Source organism: Phascolarctos cinereus, unplaced genomic scaffold, assembly GCF_003287225.1.
Source record: "Phascolarctos cinereus isolate Bilbo 61053 unplaced genomic scaffold, phaCin_HiC Scaffold_4;HRSCAF=312, whole genome shotgun sequence".
NCBI lineage: Eukaryota > Metazoa > Chordata > Mammalia > Diprotodontia > Phascolarctidae > Phascolarctos > Phascolarctos cinereus.
The window spans coordinates 355,148,178-355,174,290 of NW_027555847.1; the positions used below are offsets into that span (position 1 = coordinate 355,148,178).

At 36.0% G+C, this 26,113-nt stretch overlaps 1 protein-coding gene across 1 annotated transcript in view; it reads right to left on the reverse strand.

Moving 5' to 3' along the window:
* NIPBL (NIPBL cohesin loading factor) overlaps positions 1-26,113 on the reverse strand; it is a 266,866-nt gene that overhangs the window by 11,351 nt on the left and 229,402 nt on the right. Inside the window, 11 exon segments of the mRNA XM_020995941.2 lie at positions 3,279-3,469; positions 4,434-4,607; positions 7,162-7,252; positions 7,748-7,902; positions 8,613-8,706; positions 8,884-9,024; positions 12,597-12,733; positions 14,562-14,670; positions 18,123-18,176; positions 20,993-21,091; positions 24,975-25,109. Of these exon segments, the coding sequence (XP_020851600.1) occupies positions 3,279-3,469; positions 4,434-4,607; positions 7,162-7,252; positions 7,748-7,902; positions 8,613-8,706; positions 8,884-9,024; positions 12,597-12,733; positions 14,562-14,670; positions 18,123-18,176; positions 20,993-21,091; positions 24,975-25,109 (1,380 nt within the window).

Consider the following 26,113-nt stretch of genomic DNA (forward strand, 5'->3'; position numbering starts at 1 on the left):
GATAATGAATTATTTTGGACATGTTGAGTTTAGTTTAAGATGTCTGAAAGGCAGCTGAACTTGTGAGACTGGAGGACAGCAGAGAGGTTAGAGCAAGACAGGTAAATCTGAGAATCATTTGCAGAGATGGTAATTAAATTCACGGGAAGTGGTTAAGATGACCAAGTGAAGTAGTAAAGGGGGAGAAGAGAAGGGGTCTCAAGATGGAACCCTGTGGGACACCATTGTTAGAAAGTGTGACCTAGATAAAGAGTAGTCTTAGGCAGGAGAACCAGGAGAAAGTGGTGTCATGAAAACCTAGAGAGAAGACAGTATCAAAGAGAAGAGGGTGATCAGCAGTGTCAAAGGCTTGCAGAGAGAAAGAAGAACTAGGACTGAGAAAAGGCCACTGGATTTGGCAAATAAGAAATCACTGGTAACTTTGGAGAGAGGTGTTTCAGTAGAATGATTAAACTGGGAGCCTGACTGTAAGGGGTTAAGAAGAAAATGAGAGGCTAAAAAGAGAAAAAGTATAGATGCCTATTGTAGATGGCCTTTCACAGAAGTTTAGCCACAAAGAGCAAAAGAGATATACAGGTCTATAGCAGGTATGGAAGGATCAAGTGAGAGTTTTTTTTTCAGGATGGAGGCGACATGGACGTGTATGTAGGCAGCAGATAAGGAGCCAGTAGATAGGGAGAGACTAAGGATAAGTGATAAGTAAGGATGACAGAGCAGATAAGCTTTTGGAGGAGATGGAATGGGATGGGACTGCTTATGCAGGTAGAGGTATTTGCCCTAATAATTAGAAGGACTGCCTTATCGTGTGAGAGAGGAGAAAGTGAAGACAGTGGCAAAAAGCATCTGAATGATAGGAGGTGAGAAGAGAAGAGGGAGCTCGTGGCAAATGGCATCAATTTCTTTTGTAAAATATAAGAGAAAACTCTCAGCTGAGAGAATGGGGGGAGGTGAAGCCACAGAAGTTTGAGGAGGTATAGAAAGGTTTAGAAGAGCTGCTGTGGAAAGTGAGATAGTAAGTTGATAAAGGAGGTAGAGTAGGATTGACTGGCAGCAGTGAAGGCTTAGTTAAAGTTGCATAATATAAACTTGTAGTGGACCTAGTTCAGAATGGTTTCATGAGTTTCTCTACATTTGCTCAGCAGCACATGTAGAAGCAAAGGTGGCAAACGCTAGGAGTCATCCAGAACTGAAGCTTGGCAGAGTGAAATTGGTGATATGATAAGGGGACCAGGGACTCAAGAGAAGAGGACAGTATACAGTTGAACTGGTTCATCAAGGGGTCAAAATGTAGGAAAAAAGGAAAGAGTAGCTAGTGCAGGGGAGATGGTTTAGGAGAGAACTGCTGGGTTGAGGGAGAGGTGGAAAGTCAACAGATTGTGGTTGGACAAGGGGATTTTGGATTTCATGAATGTGGAAGTGGTACATTTGTGTGTGATGGCAAGATCATGAGAATGACTATCTTTGTATATGACTGAGTGGGGTAGAGGTCATGGGAGGTGAGTAGGATGAGGAACTGAGTGGTTAGGGTATTTGAGGGAGAATCAACATGTATGTTGAAGCCCTCAATTATGAGGGCAGGAGAGGAAAATTCTGAGCCAAGCACTGAACACTTGAGGAAGGAAGGTGAATGACCTGGGGATTGGTAGACAATAGCTACCAGCACTTAGACTGGGTGACAAATGTGAACTTTGTGAATCTCAAAGGAGGAGTGATGGAGGAAAAGGCAGAACCTGGAAGTGGAAATGGGAATCAAAAAGTATTTCAACTTCACTCTCTAGACTAGTGAGTCACGGAAAATAAGTGTAGGTATAGACAGTGCTGAAAGGATGGCCTGTGAGGCTGTGCTATCAGGGATGAGGAGGGAAGGTCAGGTTGCTGTTACTGCTAGAAGATGGAAGAAGCAGGAGAGGGAAAGATTTAGGATGAAGGGAAGTTTGTTGTCTATAGTATAGGCATTCCAGAGGTTAACAGTGGAAGAAGTTGGAAGCATTTGGTTGGGTCTTTGGGGTGTGAGGGTTAGTGAGATAAGAATAAGGAATTAGGTGGTAGGTAGATGGGGAATAGTTTTTTTTATGTTGTTGTTTGTTTTGTTTTATATGTATACATACCCCCCCCCCCATAGCTAGTGAGTGTTATGTGTCTGAGGCCGGATTTGAACTTAGGTCCTCCTGACTCCAGGGCTGTTGCTCTATCCACTGTGCCACCTAGCTGACCCTGGGAATAGGGTTTTGATGGTGATCTACAGGGGTTCAGAATCACTGGAATGTGTAGGATGTGATCAGTTGTTAGAATGTTTATTATTGAGTGGAAGGTGTCACTCTTCTTCCCAACAGAGGGCAAGTACAGGATGAGATGTAAGGCATATGGGATGGTCACATGGAAGGCCCCATTTCATGGTTCCTTTTTCCTTTAAATGCTAGCGATTAGGAATGAGTTGGTACAGAAGATAGAAGTTTAATCTGTGCAGCAAGAGATGGAAGGCCTGCTCCCTCCCAACTTTCCTCTTACATAACCAAATTCCAAAGTAAAGCTAGATTTAATAACATCAGTTCTATGATACAATTCTTCTGAGGATTTAGGATCTGCTACAATTCTTTTAGCCAAATAGTCCATAACAGAGTCACCACGGATTTGTAAAATTGCTCTTGGCATTATGGTAAGAATCTAAGTGTGAAAAGATACTAGATTAGAAAAGTATCTTCTCTCAAACTGATTTGAAACTTTATTCTGAAATTTTTGATTGGACAACTAAGTTCTAAGGAAAAGCATTATACAAATCTGGCGAGTAAGTAATGGCAAATAAGATGAAGGTTCTGAATAGCTAATTAAAAACCAACTCTGGCTTATCTAATTTGGTTATGCCTTAGTGTGAATTCTCTTTAGGCCACAGATTCAATCCTGTGTCAATCATCAAGTTTTACTCTATAGATTACAAACCTAACCTAGTTAATTACCTCAAAAATGTATACTGTTGGTCCAAACCTAAGAATGTGTTAATGGATTAGCTCAGATTTATCACGACTAATGTGAACTCAGGTCTTCTGTTCTCCAAGTCTCGCACTCTATCCACTGTGCTACCTAATTGCTTGTATACATACACTCTTTCTCATGCTTCCAGTAAAATGGAAAATTCCTTACATATTTTGCTGAAATTTCATAACACTATAAGATCATTAAGTAAAGAAGATAAATGTAATACCCATCTGAAGAACAAACACAACTTTATCAACTCATAATATAACTGGATCCAATGGCAAAAAGAATTTTCCCCAGCTTACCTGAACTGGATGAATGAGCCCCTGGTTGAGGGTTAATGCAATGACATTTAGGGCAAAGTGGCGCACACTTGACTGGGTGTGAAAGAAAGCCTCAAGAACTTGTTTGAGGTAAAGCTGCATAATGGAGCTACTCATCCCTGAGGAAACGTCACCCATTTCTTTCAGATCTTCCTGTTTTGCTACTTTCTTCCCTATGAAAAGAAGGAGAGAGTGAGTAAAGTTTTACAGAAAACAATCTTCTGTTGGATACATTCTCTTGCTCTGTCTTATGTCCCTGTTCAGAATCACAGAACCTTAAAATGGTAAGCTCACAAAGTTAGTACTCAAATTAAAGGCAGTAAGACTCAAGGTAAAACAGAGATTAGTCACCTTCAAAAGACAGTTTGTGAATAGGCTGACAGTGAAAACAGTGAGCTAAATCTAATCAAGAAATTAGATATCTCCCCAGGTCTATCAGAAGACAGCAACTGATAATGGAATGGATGTAAAGAAAAGCATGATCTGCTCAATTATGTTTTAACAGGTCCACAACAATGGAAGCATGGATATATGAATGGATTCTATTAAAAGGTGAGAGCCCAAAGGGAGAATTTATGAGTGTGTGTGCAGTGCTAACGAGCACTGTTTTTTCTTTTCCAATTCTTGATCCCCCCTCTCTTCCTAATAAGACCTTAAATGTATTTGAACCTTAAACATTTCTAAGCATTTCACCATGCTTAAAAATACTTAAAAGAAATGAAGAAAAAATGAAATACAGTAATACCCCTGCCTTCCTATACACAAAGGAAAGAAAATGTTCCTATACCATAGGAGTGCCACCTCTACCTTTCTGAGTTAAGAAAAGTTCATAAATTAATCTTAAAAATCAGTTCTCCTTCCTCTGCTTTCTTTCAGATTGCTACATGCTCTAAAGCAAACTCACTATGGATGGTGTTAGCATTCCCCCAAAATGATGCAGTAGTTTGTGAATGTTCTTTTAGCAAGTCAGTAATATTCAGCACTATTTAACCAGAGAGCAGCATGGGTTTTAGAAAAATATGGCTTCATAACACTCATTAAAAGTAAAAAATGAATGACCTTCTCCCCCCCCATTATTTTTTCCATAAAGGTACACTAAATGTTTAAAAAAATGATTTTAAAACAGCTTTCACTTACAGTCTTTATCTGCCTGTTGCATACGTGTATCTTCTTCTTGCAGGTAGGTCTGGAGATTTTTTAACACTTGGATTTTTAAATTGACTGAGCTGTTCTTATCAGCTAGAATGCTGTTATACAGATTCTTTACTTCTTGCTCAAACATTAGACTTGGATGCTGAATAAATGCAAATCCTAGGGAAATGGAGAAAAAGTTTTTGATGCAGTCACTTCAAATTATAGGTAAACTATTTCAAAATATAATGAAAATTTTGGTAAAAGATATAATTTCCTTAGTTCAGAAAAAATAATACTTAAAATGACTTTAAGAGTATGCAGGTAGCCTTACCTAGAGAAGTTTTAGAGCAGGAACTTCTTTCCCCATGTTTTAAAAACAAGAAATTGCATTTCAAAGGAGAATTTCACACAAGAGGAAAACTTGAGGAGGGAGCAGGGCCTAGTGGCTAGGGGAGTGGATTGGGAGTCAGGAGTCTTGGGTTCTATTCCTGGCTCCACCACTGACTTGTTGTGTGACCAAGGGTGAGTCACTTAATCTCTCTGTGCCTCAATTCTCCATCTGTAAAATGGGGACAATAATATTTACCACCCACCTACCTCACAGGGATGCTTTCAGGATTTAAGAGGTAATGTCTTTAAACATTTTCAGATCCCTAGTAAAAGGTACTATATATGCTTTATTTTTTTAAAGTTGAGTTATAACTGCCTGATAAAATAAAATGGCTCATTTTAGGTTTTTTTCTACCAGTGTCTTCAACCAAAATGCTAAAATTAAGTGAAACCTGAATTAAGTGATTTTCCTTTGATTCCTCCTTAGGTGATTTCTTACTGGAGTTGCAATGCTGAACCTACAACCTTGATTTTACTAATGCAGCAATAGATATATCAAATGATACTATTACTTGTGTTTACAAATATCATCTACCAACATCTTATATTCTGATGCTTCATTACGGCATAAGGTAACTCCAAGTTCTGAAAGCTTATAGCAAGGTAGCACCAGCTACAGGGGAACTACCAAGGTAGAAAGGCTTCAAGTATGAGCCCAGTGGAAAAACTCAGTGTATGCTGTCTGAGGAACAGTCCACCTAAACTCAGATTGGTTCTTTACAAGGCACACTGTAGGAGGATGGACTTTTTTGGCTAGGGTAACTCCCAAAGATCATTTACTAAAGCAGAGAGGAGTTGCAATCTGAGTTGATAGGAGTACCTATAAATCTACAAAATCACAAATTCTTGAAGTATTGACTTAATATTGTCTCATTACCCAATAAAACTTTATTTTTATTTAAATGTCTTTAAGTGTTTTCTAAATAGCATATGAAAACCCATAATATCATTGCTACTTTCTAAAACTGAAATCAAAGCATGGAGAAATCAAATAACTTGCTCAAGGTCACACAGCATATGTAAGGACTAGGCAAAAATATCTTCTAATTGCTGGTCTTAGATCTACTTCCTAGACAGTACTGTTCTTTAAGTTAAAGTAATTCTCTCTCAGTTCTTTGAATATTTTAACTTTTGGTTTTATTACTGGCGCCTCTCTACTGTACAGCCTTCTTATTATATTATACCTTTACATTTAAATGGCTTAAAGCTAATACTGCATAAAACTGCATCCTTAGTTAGATAAAGCCATTAAAAACCCCCAACAAAAACTTTTCCTACTACTGAAGTTTCTGAATGGAAAGACAGAAACACATATATGACAATGTAGGATAGGTAAGGTCTTGCTCAAAAAATCGATAACAAAGATGTCAACGTAGGACTGCCAAACATTACAACAAATATAATTATAAACTTTGATGCATTTTTCTCTTATAAGTAAGCCCCTCACACAAAAGAAAAAAGCCATTAAGTTTTCTTTCCAGTAAGTTAAAGACCTGTTTGCATCAAAATCAAGAGTGATTTAGCATTATGAATAGATCTGTACTGCTTTTCAGACAACCTTTGAGTGCCTTTTAAATGTCAACATAGTTCCTTTCACAGCTACACTGTTCATTTTTTCCTCATCCTTTAGCTTATATCTAAGCACTTTCAGGTATCCCGGACACTGAAAGACTGAAGCTAGAATAAAAACATATCCCAATCACACAATGCTCCTAGGGTAGGGATATGAGAAATGTCTTAAATTTGTAAAATAATTTGTATTATGGTAGTTATATAAAAAATTGAGTAAATGTAATATATTATTAATTTTGTGTTTATTACTATGTTTTATACTATATGTAAATTACTGTTTGTTCAAGAGGCAGGAACATGGCAATGAATTTGTAAGAGTAAGTCAAGGGAATAAAACCAGGACTGAAACTTCGCTACTTAAATATCTTCTTATTCTGTTAAATGCTTTATAAACTAATCAATCCTCACAACACCCATATGAGGGAGATGGGGGATAGATACTGTTAACTTCATTTTGCTGATGAGGAAACTGCTGTACAAAGAAGTTAAGAGACTTGCTCAAGGTTACCCAGGAAGTCACCGGGAGAGCTAAGAATAGAACCTAGGAGTTCAAACACCCAGTCCAGTATCCCATACACTAGACCATGCTGCCATTACCAACATGTTCAAAAGAGTAACACCTTGAATCAAAGCATTCAAGAACTCACTAATTAGTTTTTATGTACAGTAAGATAAAAAATAAGTAAAGAACATACAATTATAATGCTGAAGTTATCCAACCTTAATCCCCAAACCCATAAGAAAACTAAAGTTTAAAATACTATCTTACCTAGACCAATAATGGCTTTGGTTTGTACTTCTTCATCTGAATGTTTTGTAAAATACATCAGGAGTTCAAGTACTTTATCCTTTATATTAACCTAGTCAAATAAAGAGAGGGGGGAAAAAAAGGAAATGATGGAATGGTCTTTGGTATATAGATTTTATTTTTCAACCTTAAAGAATACCTAGAATCCTTGAAGTAATCTATTCTAATTCCTCTTTGATGCAAGCATCCCTTCTATAACACCTTTATGAAATGATAATCTAGCTTTTGCTTAAATATCTCTGGTAATCAGAAGCTCACAATCTAAAGAGATACCTGTTCCATTTTCAGACAGTTCTCACTTCAAAAATGCTCTTTCTCAGAATGAGGTGAAACCTGCCTCTCTCTAACTTCTTTCCATTGGAATTAAACTGATTTAGAATTTTAATAAACATTTAGTAAAATGTAAACCAGCATCATTCACAATTCCACACATTTTAGTAGACAAAAGACAATTTGATATAGATTGACTCATTTTTTAATATTATTATTTTTTGCTTTTACAGATAAAATTTTTAAATAATGAATTAAGTAAATTAGAGAATGTTACCTTACTGCTGCCTTTAAAGTCTTCTTGATCAAAATCAAAATGGCGACACAGTGCTCCAACAGTGAAAAGGGATCTAAGCAGTGCTGGTTTATTTGTTGTAAGTACGGTGCTGTTTGAGTCTTCCTGATGCTGAATTTTTAATTTTGAAAGTGCACCTAATGAAGAGATCCTTCACTTAATTATACTCACCATTACATCCCTGAATTAATGTGCTAATTATTACATATACTTTTCCTAAAAATGACAATGAGCAAATAATAACGTCATCAAGAATTACATTCATGCAAACATTAGGGTCAATTATTTTTGCACCTGGCTGCCTGCTCGCTTTTTTATGTTGATTCTATTTCACACAGTAACATATTTCTAACCTTAAAAAAAATTAGGAGTACATCCAGTATGGGTCTTGAAAATGGACCAGAACAACTCTGAGGATGACTCATGAAAGTTATAAAATAAGGAAAAATAACAGGGGAAGTTTTACAATATAGAGTAGGCAGTGAATTTATCAAAGTCCATGAAGAATGGGTTAAAAATGTAAATAACTTCCAAGAAGAAGTTAAAACAAAGATTCAATTCAATTCCGCAAACATCTGTGAAGTGCCTACTGCATACAAGGTACTGTGCTATAGCTGCTGGGGAAACAAAGACAAAAAGTGAGTCAAGTCTAGTTTTCAATTAATATAATGGATTTTGGGAAGGGAGACTATTCTGAGGGTACACACCTCACGTTTCTGAGGCTGTCATCATGGAAGATTACCATTTCCCCCCACCTTATCCCGTGGTATAGACTTAGTATTGGGCTTGGGTTAAAACCACAGAACTGATGCAATATGTAAAATTTATGTCTTTATGTTTAACTTACCATAATATCTATTGAAACAAGCCCACACAAATTTATAATTTTGTGTGACTTTATTTACAACAGCCCCAAGACAGCTCACACAATGTTGTACTACCTAAAAAGATATAGAAAATGTTACCATTTAGATAAATTATAACTGCAAAATGAAAAGCTATAAAATGTTCAAGTTTCTTTGAAAATCCAGGTGGCCAATCAAAAAAATTACAATATTTAAACAATTATTACCAGTTAATTATGTATAATCTATATGTAAACATAATAGACTACTTACTGTCATGCCATATTTGATGATAAGTTTCATTAGATCTTCCTCAATGGTGGCAAGGAAGGTTTCACTTGGGTGCTCCATCAACGGTACTACTAATTCTAAGATTTTTGCAACATTGCAAATGACCATGAAATCATTTTGTGTCTGCAAGGCCAAAATTAAGAAGAATTAAAGCTTTCTGATTACTCAAAATTTTGGAAGAATTAGATTCGTGTGTGTGTGTGTGTGTGTGTGTGTGTGTGTATGTGTGTGTGTGTGTGTGTGTGTGTGAGAAGTATAGGTAAGGTGAAAGAATCACACCAGCTCTAATATGAAAAAAAAAATCAAACCTTTATTCCTCCTTCCAAAAATATAAGGAAATAGTGTGGTTGGACAGGAAAAATGCTTGCCTGGAAGTCAAAAGTCTGGAAGTCAAAAGACTTGGGGCCTAGACCCTCATTTCTCACTGACTTGTTGTATGACCTTGGAAAAGGTACTTCATCTTTCTGGGCCTCATTTTCAAAATGTTTATTCATCTTTAAAATGAGGAGACTGAACTACATGATCTTTAAGGTCCCTTATAGCTTAAAGTGCTATTATGCTATTATTTTAAGTAAATGCTTTAAATCTAAATTTTAAAATCTAAACCAAATATAATATTTAATAGGACAAAATAATTTATCCCTACAAATATAAAATAAGAATTCATTCAATGAATGAATAAAAAAATTTTAAGTTCCACTTCTTTAAATTAATAAATGGCAGAAGCATAAGAAAATATTTAAAAATAACTATTCTTTTAAGCTAGTACTTCTCAAATTGGTGGGTTATAAATCCCTTCAGAGATTTTAGAGAGATAATGGATAAGAATGAAGATGATCCTGGAAACTAGAACTCTATAGTTTCTAAAGGGGTACTTTTGAAAAAACTTTGCCCTTTCTCACTTTGCTTAGTCAAGGAACCTCACTTCTTAAAAACCAAGAGGCATTCATTATTTATTCATTATACTTATTAAGATTCCAATTAGCACTATGATTCATTTACTGAATTGCCATTTATTACCTAATATGTACAAAACACTGGGTTAAACTCTAGGCAAGCTGCAACTAATACGATCTATGTATCTATCTATCCAGATATGACTAGTGTCGTCCCAGAGTTTACAGTCTAACAAGGAAAATATTACACATAAAAAATATATAACTATATAATAATTAAAATGCAGAAAACCGGAACAAGAAAAGGAGAAGGTAACATCTGAGTTCAGCCTTGATGCATAAGTAGATTTTCACAGCCATAGATGACGGAGTAACAGAGGAACATTTCAGGCACAAAAAAGGTAAAGGCAGAGAGTTAAAAAAGTGCTGAACTTCTGGGAAGGGCATCAAGTACTCTGATGTGATCACAGCATATTATACCTGGTAGGAAAAAGAAGGCTGTAAAGAAATGTAAGTTAAACCCTGATCATAAAGGAACCTTAAATGTCAGACTAAGGAATTTATATGTGATATAGCAAACAATAGAGTAGCTTTTGAACTACTACTTCAAGCAATTGAAGGCTGTTCCACTAGTATCTCTGAAATACAAGGAGAAAGTGAAGAAGGCTGCCATCAAATCTGGTGGACCCCCTTGTGAATTCATGGAAGGACACAGATAAAAAGAGAAAGACACAGAATGGGAAGGCATGAATGGGTGATGATCTATATTGCTGGAGGCAGTACCCACACAAATTAGACTGAAGACTCAGTACCTGAATAGTGGAGGGAACCTCTGAAAGGTTTCGAGAAAAGAAGTGACACGATGACCACAGATGGATTTTTCAGTGACAAGGATGAATTAGAGTGGGGAGAGAACGACTGTAGGGAGGCCACTCAGGAGGTTGTTACAGTATAATCCAAATGGGTAGAGGGTAATAGCGACAGAAACAAAATGAAAGGATGGATATAAAAAATACAAGGTAGATGCAATCAGTAGCACTCTGTATATTTTCAATGTAGAAGGTGAGAGAGAACAAAGGGTGAAAGACCACATTGAGGTTTGAAGGCTGTGTGACTAGGAAAATGATATATTTGACAGAAATAGTGAAGTTAGATCTTAAGTTCTACTTTGGACATATTAAACTTGAAGTATCTGAGGGATATCAATTTGGTATACCATTAGACAGCTGTAGATTCAGGCCTGAAGCTCAAGGATGAAAAGGAATATGCCAGACTAGATATGTAGATTTGGGAGTCATCTGTATAGAACTGTAAGTTGAAGCTGCGAGAATGAATGAGACAGCCAAGAGGGTGCACTGAGAAAGAGGTCACAGGAAGATAGGTTAAGAATAGAACATTAAGTAACACCTGTCTTAAGGAGCTGAGAAAGTGAAGGCAAAGAAGGAACTGTTAGACAAGTAAGAAGAAAATCAGCAGTGTGTACTGTCATAGTAGCCACAGGGTATGGGGGTGAAGAAGAGTGTCAAGGAAATGAGTAAGTCAGCAGAGAAGTCAAAATGGATGAGACCCAATCAAAGGTTCTTGGATTCAGAGATGAGGTTCATTGGTAACCTTTGAGGGAGTAGTTTTGGTAGAGACAGAGCAGAACAGAAGCTTAACTGAAAGGGGCTAGGAAGTGAGCGGTGCTAAGGAATCAGAGGCATTAAGTAGAGATAACTTTTCAAAAAGGTGAAGCAATACAACTCATTTCTTCCCAAGGACTAAACAAAGTCAGCAACATGGAAAGTATTATTTTTTTTTCCTTAAAGAAAAGACTGGGAGAAAAAAGGCCTAGAAATAAATGAACCCTCTACAGGAGAATCATAAAATACCTTTTTAAAAAGCACTTGAAAGTGAGCTTTTGTGAATATCATTTCATTTAATTCTCACAGTAACATTCTAGGGTAGCCAGGACAAGCATTCTTATCCTTATTATGTCAAGGAAAAAACTGAAGCTCAGAGAGATGTAGTGACCTGCCAGCAGTCACAACTATGGCCGGTGGTGATGTCCAGACCTGTACTCAAGTTCTTTGGCCTCTCCTTCAGTGCTCTCATCACTACACCTCACTATTATTCTTTTCAAATCCAATCAATGGACTATGATGGGTTATGTATGTCAGCTAGAGAATACTTAATGGCAAACTAGTAATTTATGGATGTACTTAATGACCCTGTAAAGACAGAGTAACGGTATCACAATTTTTTCTTGTCCTTATCTACATTCTTGCCCTTTTTTTCCCTGGTAGGCCTTGAGTTTTTTCATCTAGAAAAATACTCAAGACAAACTATTAACTTCTATAATCAGGGGTTGACATTAGGTATACAGAAATCAGGACAAATAATTTCCTTATTTGTAGGAAAACACAAAATAGCAATAATGAATGACATATGCAGAAAAAAGTCCATGATTTTAAAATTTAGCTCTTAAGTAGGTTACTTACACCTACCCTGTACATCTCTGCAGATTAAATAATTTTAGTTCTAAGTCTTTGTTTTTATGGAAATGTACACACAAAGTATTATACATACTATAGTAAATGTTTCATTCCATTTAAAAACATACCCTGGAGCACAGACTAATGAAAAACTAAAATCTGAATGTTATGTAAGAATGTATAAAGGATACACAGTCTATTTTCTTTATGCTCAATGTTTGTGACCTATTAGTAAAACTCTGGTTGATATTTCCCCTTATTATGTGAACTATAAATTTCAAATCTTCCATCTTTTACTTAAGAAAGGCACTTTTCTGATACTTACGCTACATTTAGTGGTAAGGTATGGTTGCATGGTCATGGCATGTTTGACCATTAGCTGGGGTCTGATTTTGCTGAATAAGAACAAAGTGGTTATGCAAGCTACCAATCGACCAGAATTCACTCCCTTATTGTCAGAATCTGGAAAAAAAAAATTGAAATGAAAACACAGTGGAAATTGTACAGAATACAATCTAAACTGTTTTACTAATCCCTTGGGGGGGAAATAATGTAAATTTGGGTAACTGAGGGTAATAGAGAAGGCTTTTGCTCCCAGAGGTGGGGGGATGCTTAGTGGTGTGAGGGGCTGAGGTGGGTGATTTCAGTGACAGAAGTAACAGATGAGGAAAATTAAGTCAGGAAAGGGGTTTAGTTAAGGTTGGAAAGAATCTACTTCAATGCAAGTAACAATTATTAGGCATCTAAAGTGTGCAACACACTGTGCACTGTGGGAGATGTATATTTTAGAGAAGATAGGGTTCCCCTGCCCTTATGGATGGGGCTGAGCTAAAAGGACATGGAAAGCAGAGGTGATAACATAAAATGGGGATAAGATAAAGATGGCTAAAAGAGTGGTGACAGGCTGAAGAGTGTTAGGGTTAAAAGAGGAAGTTTCCTTTTGGGGGACAAATTGCATTACATGGGTCAAGGTGAATTTTTAGAGTAGCAATCAATAATCTTTTTACCCCTAAAAACAAAAGTAATACCCTTGACTGTCAAAGGCAGGGATAAATAGAGTAGGTAAAAGAAAGAGAGAGGAAAAAAGGAATAGAAGAAATGTGGGAAAGATAAAAGAAAAAAAGATAGAGGCGAATAAAGTGGGTAAAGTATTACTCTAAATTAATTCAGATGTATCACTAAATGGCATCTGTGTCAAGGGATGCATATATTTCTTCCGGAGAATGATTTATTGCTGACTGTTCAGGAATTATAAAGCCTTGTGAGTTTTGGATTATCTATATTAATATTGCCATATTAGACAAATAAAAATCATGTATTTATATGTTAATGCTAAATAAAAAAATTGACAATTGGCAAAAAATAAGATAGTCTTTGTTCTGACAGAAGATGGGATTTTAATTCCTCAAGGGCTTTTGACCACTAACTGAATTTTAGAAACAATCTTCAAGGCCAAAAATCAAATAAACAACAGCTTTAAAACCCTCACGGAATTAAACAAAAAGCCCGTTTTAAACTTGTGAAATCAGTTTCTTTTCAATAGGTTAAAAAAAATGATTTGAAAGAATTAGGATTCATCTGTCTGTTAAAAATTCTAAAATTGAGCTTAAAAAATTTTCAAGATATTCTTATTAATTAAAAAAAAGTGGCCTTTGGGCTTAGTTTCATTTATTAATCTAGATACTAGGAGGTATCACGATTAAGAGTAAGATTGGTGACCTTAACAGCTAGGTGCCACAGTGTTGGGCCTGGAGTAGGAAGACTCATCTCCCTGAGTTCAAATCCGGCCTCAAACACTTACTAGCTGTGTGACCCTAGGCAAGTCACTTAACCATTTTTACTTCAGTTCCTCATCTGTACAATGAGCTGGAGAAGGAAATGGCAAATCACTCTAGTATATCTGTGAAGAAAACCCCAAACAGGGTTATGAAGAGTTGGTCACAACTAAAACAAGTGAATTGTAATCTTACTGAACAACTTTAGGAGGTTTATTCAACATTAACAATCCCATAAAGTATAATTTGGATTTCAACATCAAGAGGATGCAGACAAAAAAACCTACGCTACATTTTAACGACAAGAAGAAATCTGAATCTTGTTATTTAGAAGTGAATAGGTACTTAACAAATACTTGTCTGATTCACTGACTATGCAGAGAGGAAAATGAGTACAGAAAATTGTCAAGTACCCTATTTTATATATATGCTTACATATGCTTATGCATAATTATTTACACATATTTTACCCATATATTAAATTATATAACGAATATACAAAATGTGTGACTTACCAGCTAGAGATTCCTCATATTTAAGGATATGCTCAACTAAGTTATCAACAAGCTGAGTACAAGCTTTCTTCACAGGTTTATATGAAGCATCCTCTTCTGACTTCAAAAGCTGATCAGATAGGGAAAAAAATTCCAGTAAAGTTATCAATACGCAATGATATAAACACAATGGCTTGTGCCCTTAAATAAAAATTCTGCAGTGTAATCAAATGTATCCAATAATTTCAAAATGCATATAAAAATATCACATTCTAAAAAGAAATTTCAACATAATCTTTAAGAAGAAAAGGGGGAGAGGGTGACACAACTAGGATAAAAGACCTTGAGCTAGTTAAGTAAATACCTGAAGTAGTGAGTTATAGCAGGAATATAAGACAAGGCCAAATCACATCTTGAAAGAATTTAGTTTGTGTGTATGTGTGTGTGTTTTTAAAACAGAGTTGGATATGAAGTTTACCTTCACTTAGAAAAGCCTTGAAAGTAGGCAAATTAATACAGAGAATTTTTTAAAATGCAGGGAAAACATTTAGAATACATTAAGAGAAACTAGATTTTCCCAAACATATTCAAACAACGTTGATGACAGGAACTTAAAATATTAAAGAAAGTGGTAATGTTTACTTTTATTAGGTATCCTAGTCTTGAGGGTAGGAGGAAAAAAGTGGGAAGTAGAGAGGTTCCCATTATTCCCCTGCACCCATCCCCTTTGCCCTTCAAGAGGCCTTTCCCTTGTCCTTTAGAGGTAGAATGGGGTGGAAAAAAGCAGAGATATCTTACCTTCTCAAAAGTGGTAGTCTGAATTTAAAGAAAAATTGGAATGTCAATTCAAGCCCAGTCTGTAATCCCTTATAAAAGTACACTGTTATCTATTTCTTTCCTATCAAATTTGACTACATTTGAAATGAACCTCAACTCCAATTTTATATTCATAGAATCATAGAAGGGAATATTAAGTAATTTGGCAGGAAAATAAAGTTGATATTCTTTTTTCAGAGCTTTAAGAAACACTTGAGACATTATAAATGGGTTCTGTGTGTGTGAAACAGATTGTATTAAGCTACAGGCAATTAAGCTAAATAGACGAGCCCAGAACAGAAATGCTGATAAGTCAGGATATTTTTGAGAAATAAATCTATTTTCTTTCTATACAAATGTAAATCTTTTAATTTATGCAACTTTTTTTTAAAGCTAGGCAATGACTTGCCCAGGGTCACACAGCTAGTAAGTGTTATGTGTCTGAGGCCGCATTTGAACTGAGGTCCTGCTGAATCCAGGGCCGGTGCTCTATCACTGCGCCACCTAGCTGCCCCCTCATGCAACTTTTATTAAGTTATTATGTGCTAAGTGTTGTAGATACAAAGAGGGAAAATGACACAGGCCTTCCCATTTGAAGGATGTAATTTATTTATTCTCATGTTTGAAACCCCAATCAAAGTGAATTGTGTAAAAGGGAACTACCCTTCTAGTCCCTTGCCCTGCAACTTCACATTCTTTTCTTGCCTTCATTTCAGCAGCCACTAAAACCTTACCTTTTCTAGAAAGCTTTGACAACCTAAATATAAACTATCCAATAACCTTTTTCCACTCTTGCTACAATAGTAGGGTTTTCCTTTGTAAATATATCTCATATAACAATTTATTATTCATATTTCTTACATTTGTTGATTGTGCTTATTTCTGCTACCTCTAATAATTGGTATGGGTATTGCTCGTCTGAGATAATATTAAAGTAACAAGGTTTTCTTTATAAAATTCTACTTGCAGTCACATAAACAGAGAGATTTACAATCTTTATGGAAACTAACAACAATACCACTTGGCTTCAAAGTGCCTATACTAAGATGGGATGGTAATAAAAACTGGGCTGAGCAGTGAGAGCTCCACATATGTTAGTATGGAATTAGAAAAAGTGTTTCATTTTCCAGGCTCCAGCCAATTTAATTATTCCAGTAACTCCTATTCCACCCATCATCACCATTTACCCTTTTCAACTCCCTACATTCCTTACTCCTTACATTCAACAAATGTAAGAAATATGAATTAATTTTCAGTATTTATACATATAGCTATATAATTGTTGGGATGGTAATATTTATATCACCTGTGTCTATGATTATGAACTTGTTATCTATTGCTTATTTTTATAAAAATGGGTTTTCCATTTCTATTCTTAAATTTCAAGTCCCTCTAAGGCAGGAACTACATATAGCTCCTATTTAATTTCTACTGCTATTATTATTTGGACAAAATGGATGCCAAGTCACTGCTGCTGACTTATGGATTAAACAAAGGAGTAGTGTTGAAACAGAAGTCAGCAGATTAGTATTGATTCAATAAGTGTTTCTAAAAGTCATACATGTACTCTGGAGATGTGAAAGTCTCAACTGATGGTACCAGCACAGCAAACAGATGAAAACAGTTAAGTCAACAAAGCTATTGATGGCAACCTTATTCATGATGCCCTAGGTCATGTCACTGTAATAATGTAGCTAAGAAAAAAAGGCTAACACAGAGTGTGAGGGTTAGGGATCTGATAAACATTTATTGTGGATATTAAAGAATTATCATTTTGACTTTTTTTTTGGACTAGACCTATAAATTCATGGGTATAGGGAATGGTCTGAAGAAACAATTCTTTCTCTATTCCCTTTGAAAATAGACACTCTGCCTTTCCATCAGCTAGGCAGAGCTGGCATAATAGGGAAATATAACCAAGTTTGTCAGCATCTGGCTTAGGAAGGCTATTTATAAGGTATATTGGAACCCACTGATCACTGGGGCTTTGGGAGGATGTGATCCTGCTACAATGTTATACAAACTAAAGACCAGTCCTCGGGAGATGGACTTAATGAAGAAATGGATGGTGTGGGTGACTGGCACCTGCTCTACACTTGGTGCTGTGAGAGGGTGGCCTGTGGCTGAGAAGTATGAGGCAGGGCTTATGCACAGGCATCATCCTGACTCTGGAGCTGGATGCTTATTTACCAAACCACCATAGCTCTCTTATGATATACCAAACTCAATTCCTGATAATGTAAAAAAGCTTTTTCAGACTTCACTTTCTGCAACACCAGGCATGGGAAACCTGTGGCTTTGAGGCCAGCCACATTTGGCCTCAATGCTTTTATTAAGGGGATTTGTTCTGTGAAGTTTGGAATCAGCAGTTAAGAACCTAGAGGGCCACATGAGGCCTTGAAGCCTGAGGTTCCCCACCCTGTGCTAGACTTTTCAGCTTATTTATGAACCATGCTATATGCCTAACTAACACAAAATGTTTTAAGAAGTCATTTTATACATAGTTTTCCTTTTGTTTCTTTTTTTTTTTTGAAAGAATGGCTTGTATCTCATACATTTTAGCCTGAGTTTCTGTTGGCTACCCTTGTTTTAAATGATCTTATTTAAATTACACTTTAAAAATACAAAAACAGGAGTTTTCAAAAATGGGCAATGGTTAGGATTTCATCAAATGTTAAAAATGAAAAATATTATTATTCAACATTTTAGATAGATAGAAGTATTTTTTCCCAAATACTTATAATCAAAAGTCAAAGGTATACTCACATTTTGAAGAAGCTGTTCAAACCAGTCATATCCAGTATCTCTACAAGCTGCAACCTTAGGGGAAAAAATGTCACAGGGTCACAAAACGTGCACTTCTACAGAAGAATAGAACTAAAAACAGATTTGTACTTATTTGCTATTTGTATACGTACTTTTTATTTTTAGAATTATAAAATGATTTTTAAAAAGTCAAATCTACGCACATTTATATCTATATCTATATTTTCTCCCTCATATTGAGCTAAATAATTTGTTGGTACTGGACTTAAGTATTATTGCAAATAAATTTCAAATCATTCCAATTAAATATAATTCTAAATAATTAAACATTATTCCAAATAATATAAAAAGCCTGGGAGACATAAATTTAAGAATTAATATAAAGCAGTAAAACCAGATATTACTTAAATTTTAACCAGTAATCTGGATTACTCTATTGTCTAAAAATAAATTCTAAGATAATATAGTTCAAAGTAGAAATAAAAGCCTAACCCTCACTTTGCTATTTATCTTCCTCATAGACAGCTGACTTTTAAGACTTCTCGAATAAATTGAAAGTGCAAATACAGATGTGAAATCTGCTAGTGATCAAAATTTGAAAGTGATTAAAACAAAGAATCTGGGCAAATTTAAGACTCTATACAAATATGCCATACTACCCATTATGTTATACAAATTGAAATTTACACAAATACATACAGTTTCTTATCCAAAGTTGGGTCTATAAACACAAAAAGAAGGAATTCTGATGGGGAAGCAAAGAGAGAGTTGTCTAAAGAGACTGATGTGGATGCTCAAGGAACCGATCAATCAATGTAGATGTAAGGAAGACATACAGTGACAACAGAAACAGTGCCAGGTAATGGAGAAAAAAGATAAAATTGCGGCACATCAGAACAGCAGCAGCTGTGCCAAAGTGAAAAATGAGCTGAGGGGGGCAAGAAAAGCTGAGAACACCATAAAGATTTTTTTAAAAGCCACACTGGAGAAGAAAGGAGTATCAGAGACAGAGCTGCCATGATGGGCTGATGGACAACAATACAACTGCTCTATTCATACTGTGTTTCTGTTTTCTCTGTCTAGATAAATGTCTTGTGGGTTTGAAAGGAAATGATTAAATGACTCATAGGGAGTTGAAACCCAAGAGAAGTAGGGAGATGGTCAGAGAGCACCTCCCTGTCCTTTTTCTCTGAGGCTGCTAAAAGACCCTGTATAGGTGACTGCTGAGTCACTTGTCAATGATCTTGGAAAATGGGAGAGTTAATATAAAGACTGTAGAAGGGCAAATATTATTTCAATTCCTGGCTGCCTCCACCAAATAAAGGACTAGAATGGAGCCTGACAACTATAGGCTGGTAAGTTTGACTGATTTCTGGCAAAATTCTTGACTATATTATTGAAGTAATAGTTGGTAAATATCTAAGAAAGAGAAGTGGTACTTACAAAAACAATGGCTTCTAGAAAGGTATGGCATGCCAGAATAATCTTATTTCTGACAGTTACTGCACTGGAATGCTATAGGTGAAGTTTATCTATATTTTTAGTAAAAGAACTAACACAGCCTTACAGGCTGTGGCTGTGGCCAGGACAATTTGGAATGGGTTAAATGGTTAAACTCAAAGACTAGTCATTAAAGGTTTGATGTCAATTATGAGTGCTCCAGGGATCTGTGCTTAGCCCTGCATGGATAGTAAGACTCAATAATTTTGCAGAGGACACAAAGTTTGCAGGGGGTAGCTAACATATAGCATGACAGGCTCTAAAAAGCTCTTCGAGTTTAGAATACTTGGCCTAAGCAATATGATAACATAGAATAGGGATAAACATAAAGCCTTACAAATGAGTTGGGAGAGGCCTGGCTAGGTAATAGTCCATTTGAAAAAAAAAATCAGGTGGTTTTAGAGGATTTCAAAATCAATACGTGCCAACTGTGTGACAGAGCTGTCAAGAAAGGGAAGGATGTGTCCAGAGCTATGGAGGATGAAGTCCTGCTGTCCTCTACCCTGGCATACCACATGCTGTACTAAGTGTCACATTTTAGGAAGGATGTAAAGCTGGAAAACGTTCAGATAAGAGAAACTAGGCTGGTAAGGGCCCTAAGATCGCACCACAGGAAGACCTGTTATGGTAATAAGGATATTCAGTCTGAAGAAGACAGGATGTAGCAGTACAAATGATAGATGTTTCCAAGTATCTGAATAACTGTTATGTGGAAGAGAGATTTGACTTGTTCTGTTTAAGCCTACAGGGCAGAACTAGGAGCAACGTTTGGCAATTATAGAGAGACAAACATAGGATTTATGTAAGGAAAACCTTTTTTTAACAATTAAGAGCTATCCAAAAAGATGGAAACCCTGACTCAGGAGACTGTGGTATCCCCCTCCGTGTAGGTCTTCAAAGAAGTGCAGCATCACCACTTTTCTGGTGTGCTGAATCAGGATTCTTTTTTTACGTACAGGACAAACTAGAGGATATCAGAAATGACTTCCCAATGGCAGATGCTGGGGTTCTATGACTGCTGTCACCTTTGCTTCAACATCCCAAACTCTGCTATATCTCTTATCAAGCTTTAGGGTGCTGTGGGAAATAGAGGAATGGGACAAGTGTCAACACACTGTCAGGACTTTGGTTTTCTTCAGGGAAGTCCAAGGTGGAGAGGGGTTGTGAGGGTCAATAACCAAGCTCCTATGATTCTCTACTAATAAGTTCTATAGTCCTGACAGAAGGATTTGCGGAGGCAGTAAATGTAGGACCTATATCCCCAACCCAGGTTTACTGCCCTGCAGTCTAGAAGTAAGGTAATAAGCATATGATCCCAACTGATACTGCACACACAGGAATCAAGTCCTTGTTCTAACTCTAATTCTTACCACATCAGTAATGTTTAAAATCTTCCTGGTCATTGCTTCTTTGTCATGATGAGGAGTTGGAGTAAACCAGAGTTTCTGGAATGTTTCATTTACTAATTTCTAGAAGACAGAAAAGTTCCAAAATCGACTAAGCAAACAACTCAAATATTTCAAAATTCCTAATATTAAATTCTAATTCAAACCAATATGAACTACGTGGAATCAAAGGAAAAAAATCAGAAGAATTTCTACATGAATTTTTACACTAACCCATGAATGAATTTAGTGTGTTGGCCGTGTTTCAGCTATGTTTTTGTAATAAGCAACGTTTCTAAGTATAAAAGTAAACATAGGAGAATTAATTTTCATTGTTCTGAAAGTTAGAATTACTTTGAATTGCATCAGCAAAGAGTCAAAAGAAAATTTTATTGTAAATTACAAACATTACAGATTATTTTTTAAAAAAGCTGGTATTTTTATGATTATGGAAAGAACATATTATGTTTGGGTAATTACAATTATTAAGTTACACAGATGCACCTAAAATGTTTTACTATTGTTAATGGATATGGTCATAGCTGTTGGGAGAAATGCAACTGCTAGAGTTAATTATTAATCCCAAGGCATTAATACATCTCCACCCCCAAATAATTTTTCAGGTAAAAAGACTTAATGTCCACTAACAGAATAAAGACACAGGCAGACAGTCCTTTTCAAAGTCTTTAAGAATATATGACAGAATAAAATAAATCTCTCTTTAAGAGATTTAATTTCTTATCTAGAAATAATCTACATTTCACTGATAAGAAAGGAACAATGCGACTTGTCCAAGGTCAACCAGCAAGCTGGTTGCAAATTAAATATTCTTGGCAATCAACATTTTCAACAATTACTTCAAATAACTTTCCAAAGTAAATTCAAAGATAAAGCATGAACTGATATAACATGCCTCTTCCATTTCTTTTAGGAGAGTTTTGTAATTGTGAATAATTATGTATTATGCTTATCTAGTTACCTGAATGTTGGATATATTCATTAACTAAGACTTGTATCTACAAATTAGGCCTATGATTCAAATTAATTTATTTAGTGTTCTTAACCTCAAAAGCTTTCTGTATTATGGAGAAAGGTAATCTGTTAAAATTTTTACATAAATAAAAAAGTTACACATTGAGAAAAAGTTAACATATAAACATCTAGATCTCAGCATTTTGAAAAATGCTGTAATTTATGCTTATTGAAAAAAAGTAAATGAACACAGAGATCATCCTTTATGGATGACTAATTTGTTAATAGTAAAAATATGAATTTGCAGGTATTTATTAATTTTGATGTTTTTAGAAACAAAACTATTTTTTTAGTTAATTCATAAAAATTATTCATTTTTAGTTTTAAACATTCACCTCCAAAGATTTTCTATTCAGTTCTGGTCTTTTCATTAAGAATGCTTGAAAGTTCTCTATTTCACTCAATGTCCATTTTTCCCCCTGAAAGATTATACTCAGTTTTGCTGGGTAGGTGATTCTTGGTTTTAATCCTAGCTCCTTTGACCTTTGGAATACTATATTCTAAACATTCCGATCCCTTAATGTAGAAGCTGTTAAATCTTGGGTTATCCTGATTGTGTTTCCACAATACTTGAATTGTTTCTTTCTGGCTGCTTGCTATATTTTCTCTTTGACCTGGGAATTTGGTTATAATATTCCTTTTGGAGTCATTAGCTTCTATTTGCTCCATTCTAATTTTTAAGAAATTATTTTCTTCACTGAGCTTTTGGACCTCTTTTTCTATTTGGCCAATTCTGCTTTTTAAGGCATTCTTCTCTTCATTGGCTTTTTGGACCCCTTTTTGCCATTTGGGTTAGTTTTTTTTTTTTTTGGGCGAGGCAATTGGAGTTAAGTGACTTACTCAGGGCCACACAGCTAGTAAGTGTTATGTGTCTGAGGCTGGTTTTGAACTCAGGTCCTAGTGACTCCAGAGCTGGTACTCTATCCACTGTGCCACCTAGCTGCCTCTGGTTAGCCTAATTTTTAAGATGTTATTTTTTCAGTATTTTTTGGGGTCTCCTTTAGCAAGCGATTGACTCATTTTTCATGATTTTCTTGCATCACTCTCATTTTTCTTCCCAATTTTTCCTCTACTTCTCTTACTTGATTTCCAAATCCTTTTTGAGGTCTTCCATGGCCTGAGACCAAGTCATATTTTTCTTGGAGGCTTTGGCTTTTTTGATCTTCTTTGTCACCAAAGTAAGATTGTTTGCTCATGTTCCCAGCCAGTTACTTAACTTTTAAACTCTTTGTTAAGGTAGGGCTCTGCTTCCAGTGTGGAGGGTGTACTATCCCAAGCTTCAGGGGTTTTGTGCAACAGTTTTCAATGATACTTCTTATTTTCAGTTCTTCCAAGCCTGTATGATCAATAATGTGGTGTTTTCTCCTTTCCTGGCCTAGGTCTGGTCTATGAGTGAGCACAAGCACTCTTTTCTGCCCTGGAACTGTGAGGAGTATTACCTCTACACTGCTGCCACTAGCTCTGCAATGCTACCACTCCTCCTTGCCTCAGGACTGCAACCCAGATCCAAGCATGGGCAAAGCAAGAGAATCCTGCCTCAGCACCAGAAAAGAGATCTCTGCAATCTCCTTCTGATCAGCTGCTTGATTCCTCCACCGTCTGTGGGCCGAAAGTGCCAGAAGCAACCGCTGCCACTGTGATTGCCACCCTGGGGCTGGACAACGCTCCTCTCTCACCCAGGTCCAACTGACTTTTCCCATTGACCTTCTAAGTTGTCTTTGGCATTTGCGGATTGAGAAGTCTGGAAGCTGCCATAGCTTCTTGTGTTTCAGTCCCCCGAGGCCTGTTCCAGGTTTCCTCTGGCCCAGTCTTTGCCTATGTGGCCCATGTTGAACTGCGCTCCTTTCCTAGCCCCGCACAACAGACCTTTCGTATCAACCATCCAGGTTGTCTTAGGCTGGAAATTTGTTTCACTCTCTCTTTTTGTGGGTTCTGCTGCTCTCAGATTTGTTTAGAGTCATTTTTTATAGTTATTTGGAGGGGTTTGGGGGAGCTCAAGCAAGTCATTGCTTTTACCCCACCATCTTGGCTCTGCCCCCAACAAAACTCTTTTTTTAGAGGTAAAAAAGATTGGGGCAGCTAGGTGGTGCAGTGAATAGAGCACTGGCCCTAGAGTCAGGAGGAACTGAGTTCAAATCCGGCCTCAGACACTTGATACTTACTAGCTGTGTGACCCTGGGCAAGTCACTTAACTCCAATTGCCTAGCCAAAAAACAAAACAAAACAAAACAAACTAGAGGTAAAAAAGATCAACAACACTGAAAACCAAATAGATACCACTTCAAGTCACAATGTTACCACTATACATCTCACAACAGTAATTTGAGAATAACTTCAGTAATCTGTGCTCTCTAAGGTAGTGAAGGTAAATAATTAATTCCTTCATCTGAAATAGTTTATGTTTTATTCTGAACATTTCAGAAGCTTTTTTTTTGTTAGTCACTAAATATAAAAGTGAGGTAAAATTTAGACATAAAAAAAGATATATAAAGCACTGAAAATTTTAAACTACTATAAATGCTAGTATCAACTATTTTTAGGGGTAATTTGGTAAAGTAGTGGAGAGTGCTGGGTCTATGTTCAGAATGATCTGAGTTCAAGTGAAGCTTCAGACACTTACTAGCTATGTGATCATGGGTAAGTCACTTAACCCCTGCTTGCCTGAGTTTTCTCATCTATAAAATGGGGATAATGATAGCACTTACCTCTCTCAGGTTTGTAAAGATCAAATGAAATCAATATTTGTAAAGTGCTTAGCACAGTGTCTGGCACATAGCATGCGCTATGTAAATGTTAGCTATAATAAAAATAATAGCAAATATAAAATACAGTGTGATGATTCACATTCGACATTTTCAAGGAAACTATGCACATTCAGATGTGACAACTATTTAACTTATTGGAAAAAAAAACAGTTTTTGACTTTTCATCCTACCTTAATGCCCTCTTCATCATTTACTCTGCGGATCATTTTCACACACATCTCTGTGATTTTGGGAAATGTTGGTTGTTCAATACATATATCTCTCAGAATCTTTATCACCCTTTTTCTGACACTGATACCAGTATCCTGGAAAAGAAAATTATGCCATTCTTGAGTCAGAAAAATTATGACACTACGTATTAGATAATGAAATGACAATAAAATGGTAAAACACCCAACATATAGCAAAACTACTACTGAAAAATCTGTCATGTGAGTTTTCTTAATTTCTTAGATAAACATGGTAAACACGGGAATTGTTATAATCATTACAATAGTTTGAATATTTCAGTATTTGTCTATTACACATTTTCTTCAAAATGTCCTTGTAATTGAAATAACTATTCTGAATACAGTTATATTATTTAATTACTAATTAAATCTTAAATAATTATTTACATGATATTAGTTTTTTTTTAAATAGGAAAGTAATATCTAAGAGGGCAGGTAGGTGGCACAGTGAGTAAGAATGCTGGGTCTGGAGTCAGGAAGACTCATCTTTCTGAGTTCAAATCTGGCCACAGACACTTACTAGCTGAGTGAAACTGAGCAAGTAACTTAACCTTGTTGGCCTCAGTTTCCTTATCTGTAAAAGAAACTGGGGAAGAAAATGGCAAACCATTCTAGTGTCTTTGCCAAGAACATCCCAAATGATGGACACAACTGAAAAACAACAACATCTAAGAGCTGAAAACAGTACTATCTTAAAATCACAACTGGATACACTATTCTACAGGAAGGCGCTGTAGAATACAGTGAGAGAAATACTTTATAATTCCCATGTGATAGCTCTTTATTTACTAACAATTTCATGTGTATTTTTAAACTATTATACATAGTTGATCCATATTTATGTTTACTGTGCTCCTTAAAGATACTTATATATCAGATCATACACATAAAGTTACTCCATCTCATATTTGTACAATATATTTTTCTCCTCTCATTCTGTACCATAGCAAATAAATCTCGTTTGAATGGCATTTCGATCAGTGATTTTTCATGCTTTGCAAACAAGCACAATTTTCCCCATTTTCATGGATGAAAAAGCAGATGACTCAGTAAATATTTTATTTCATAGCCAGAAACTG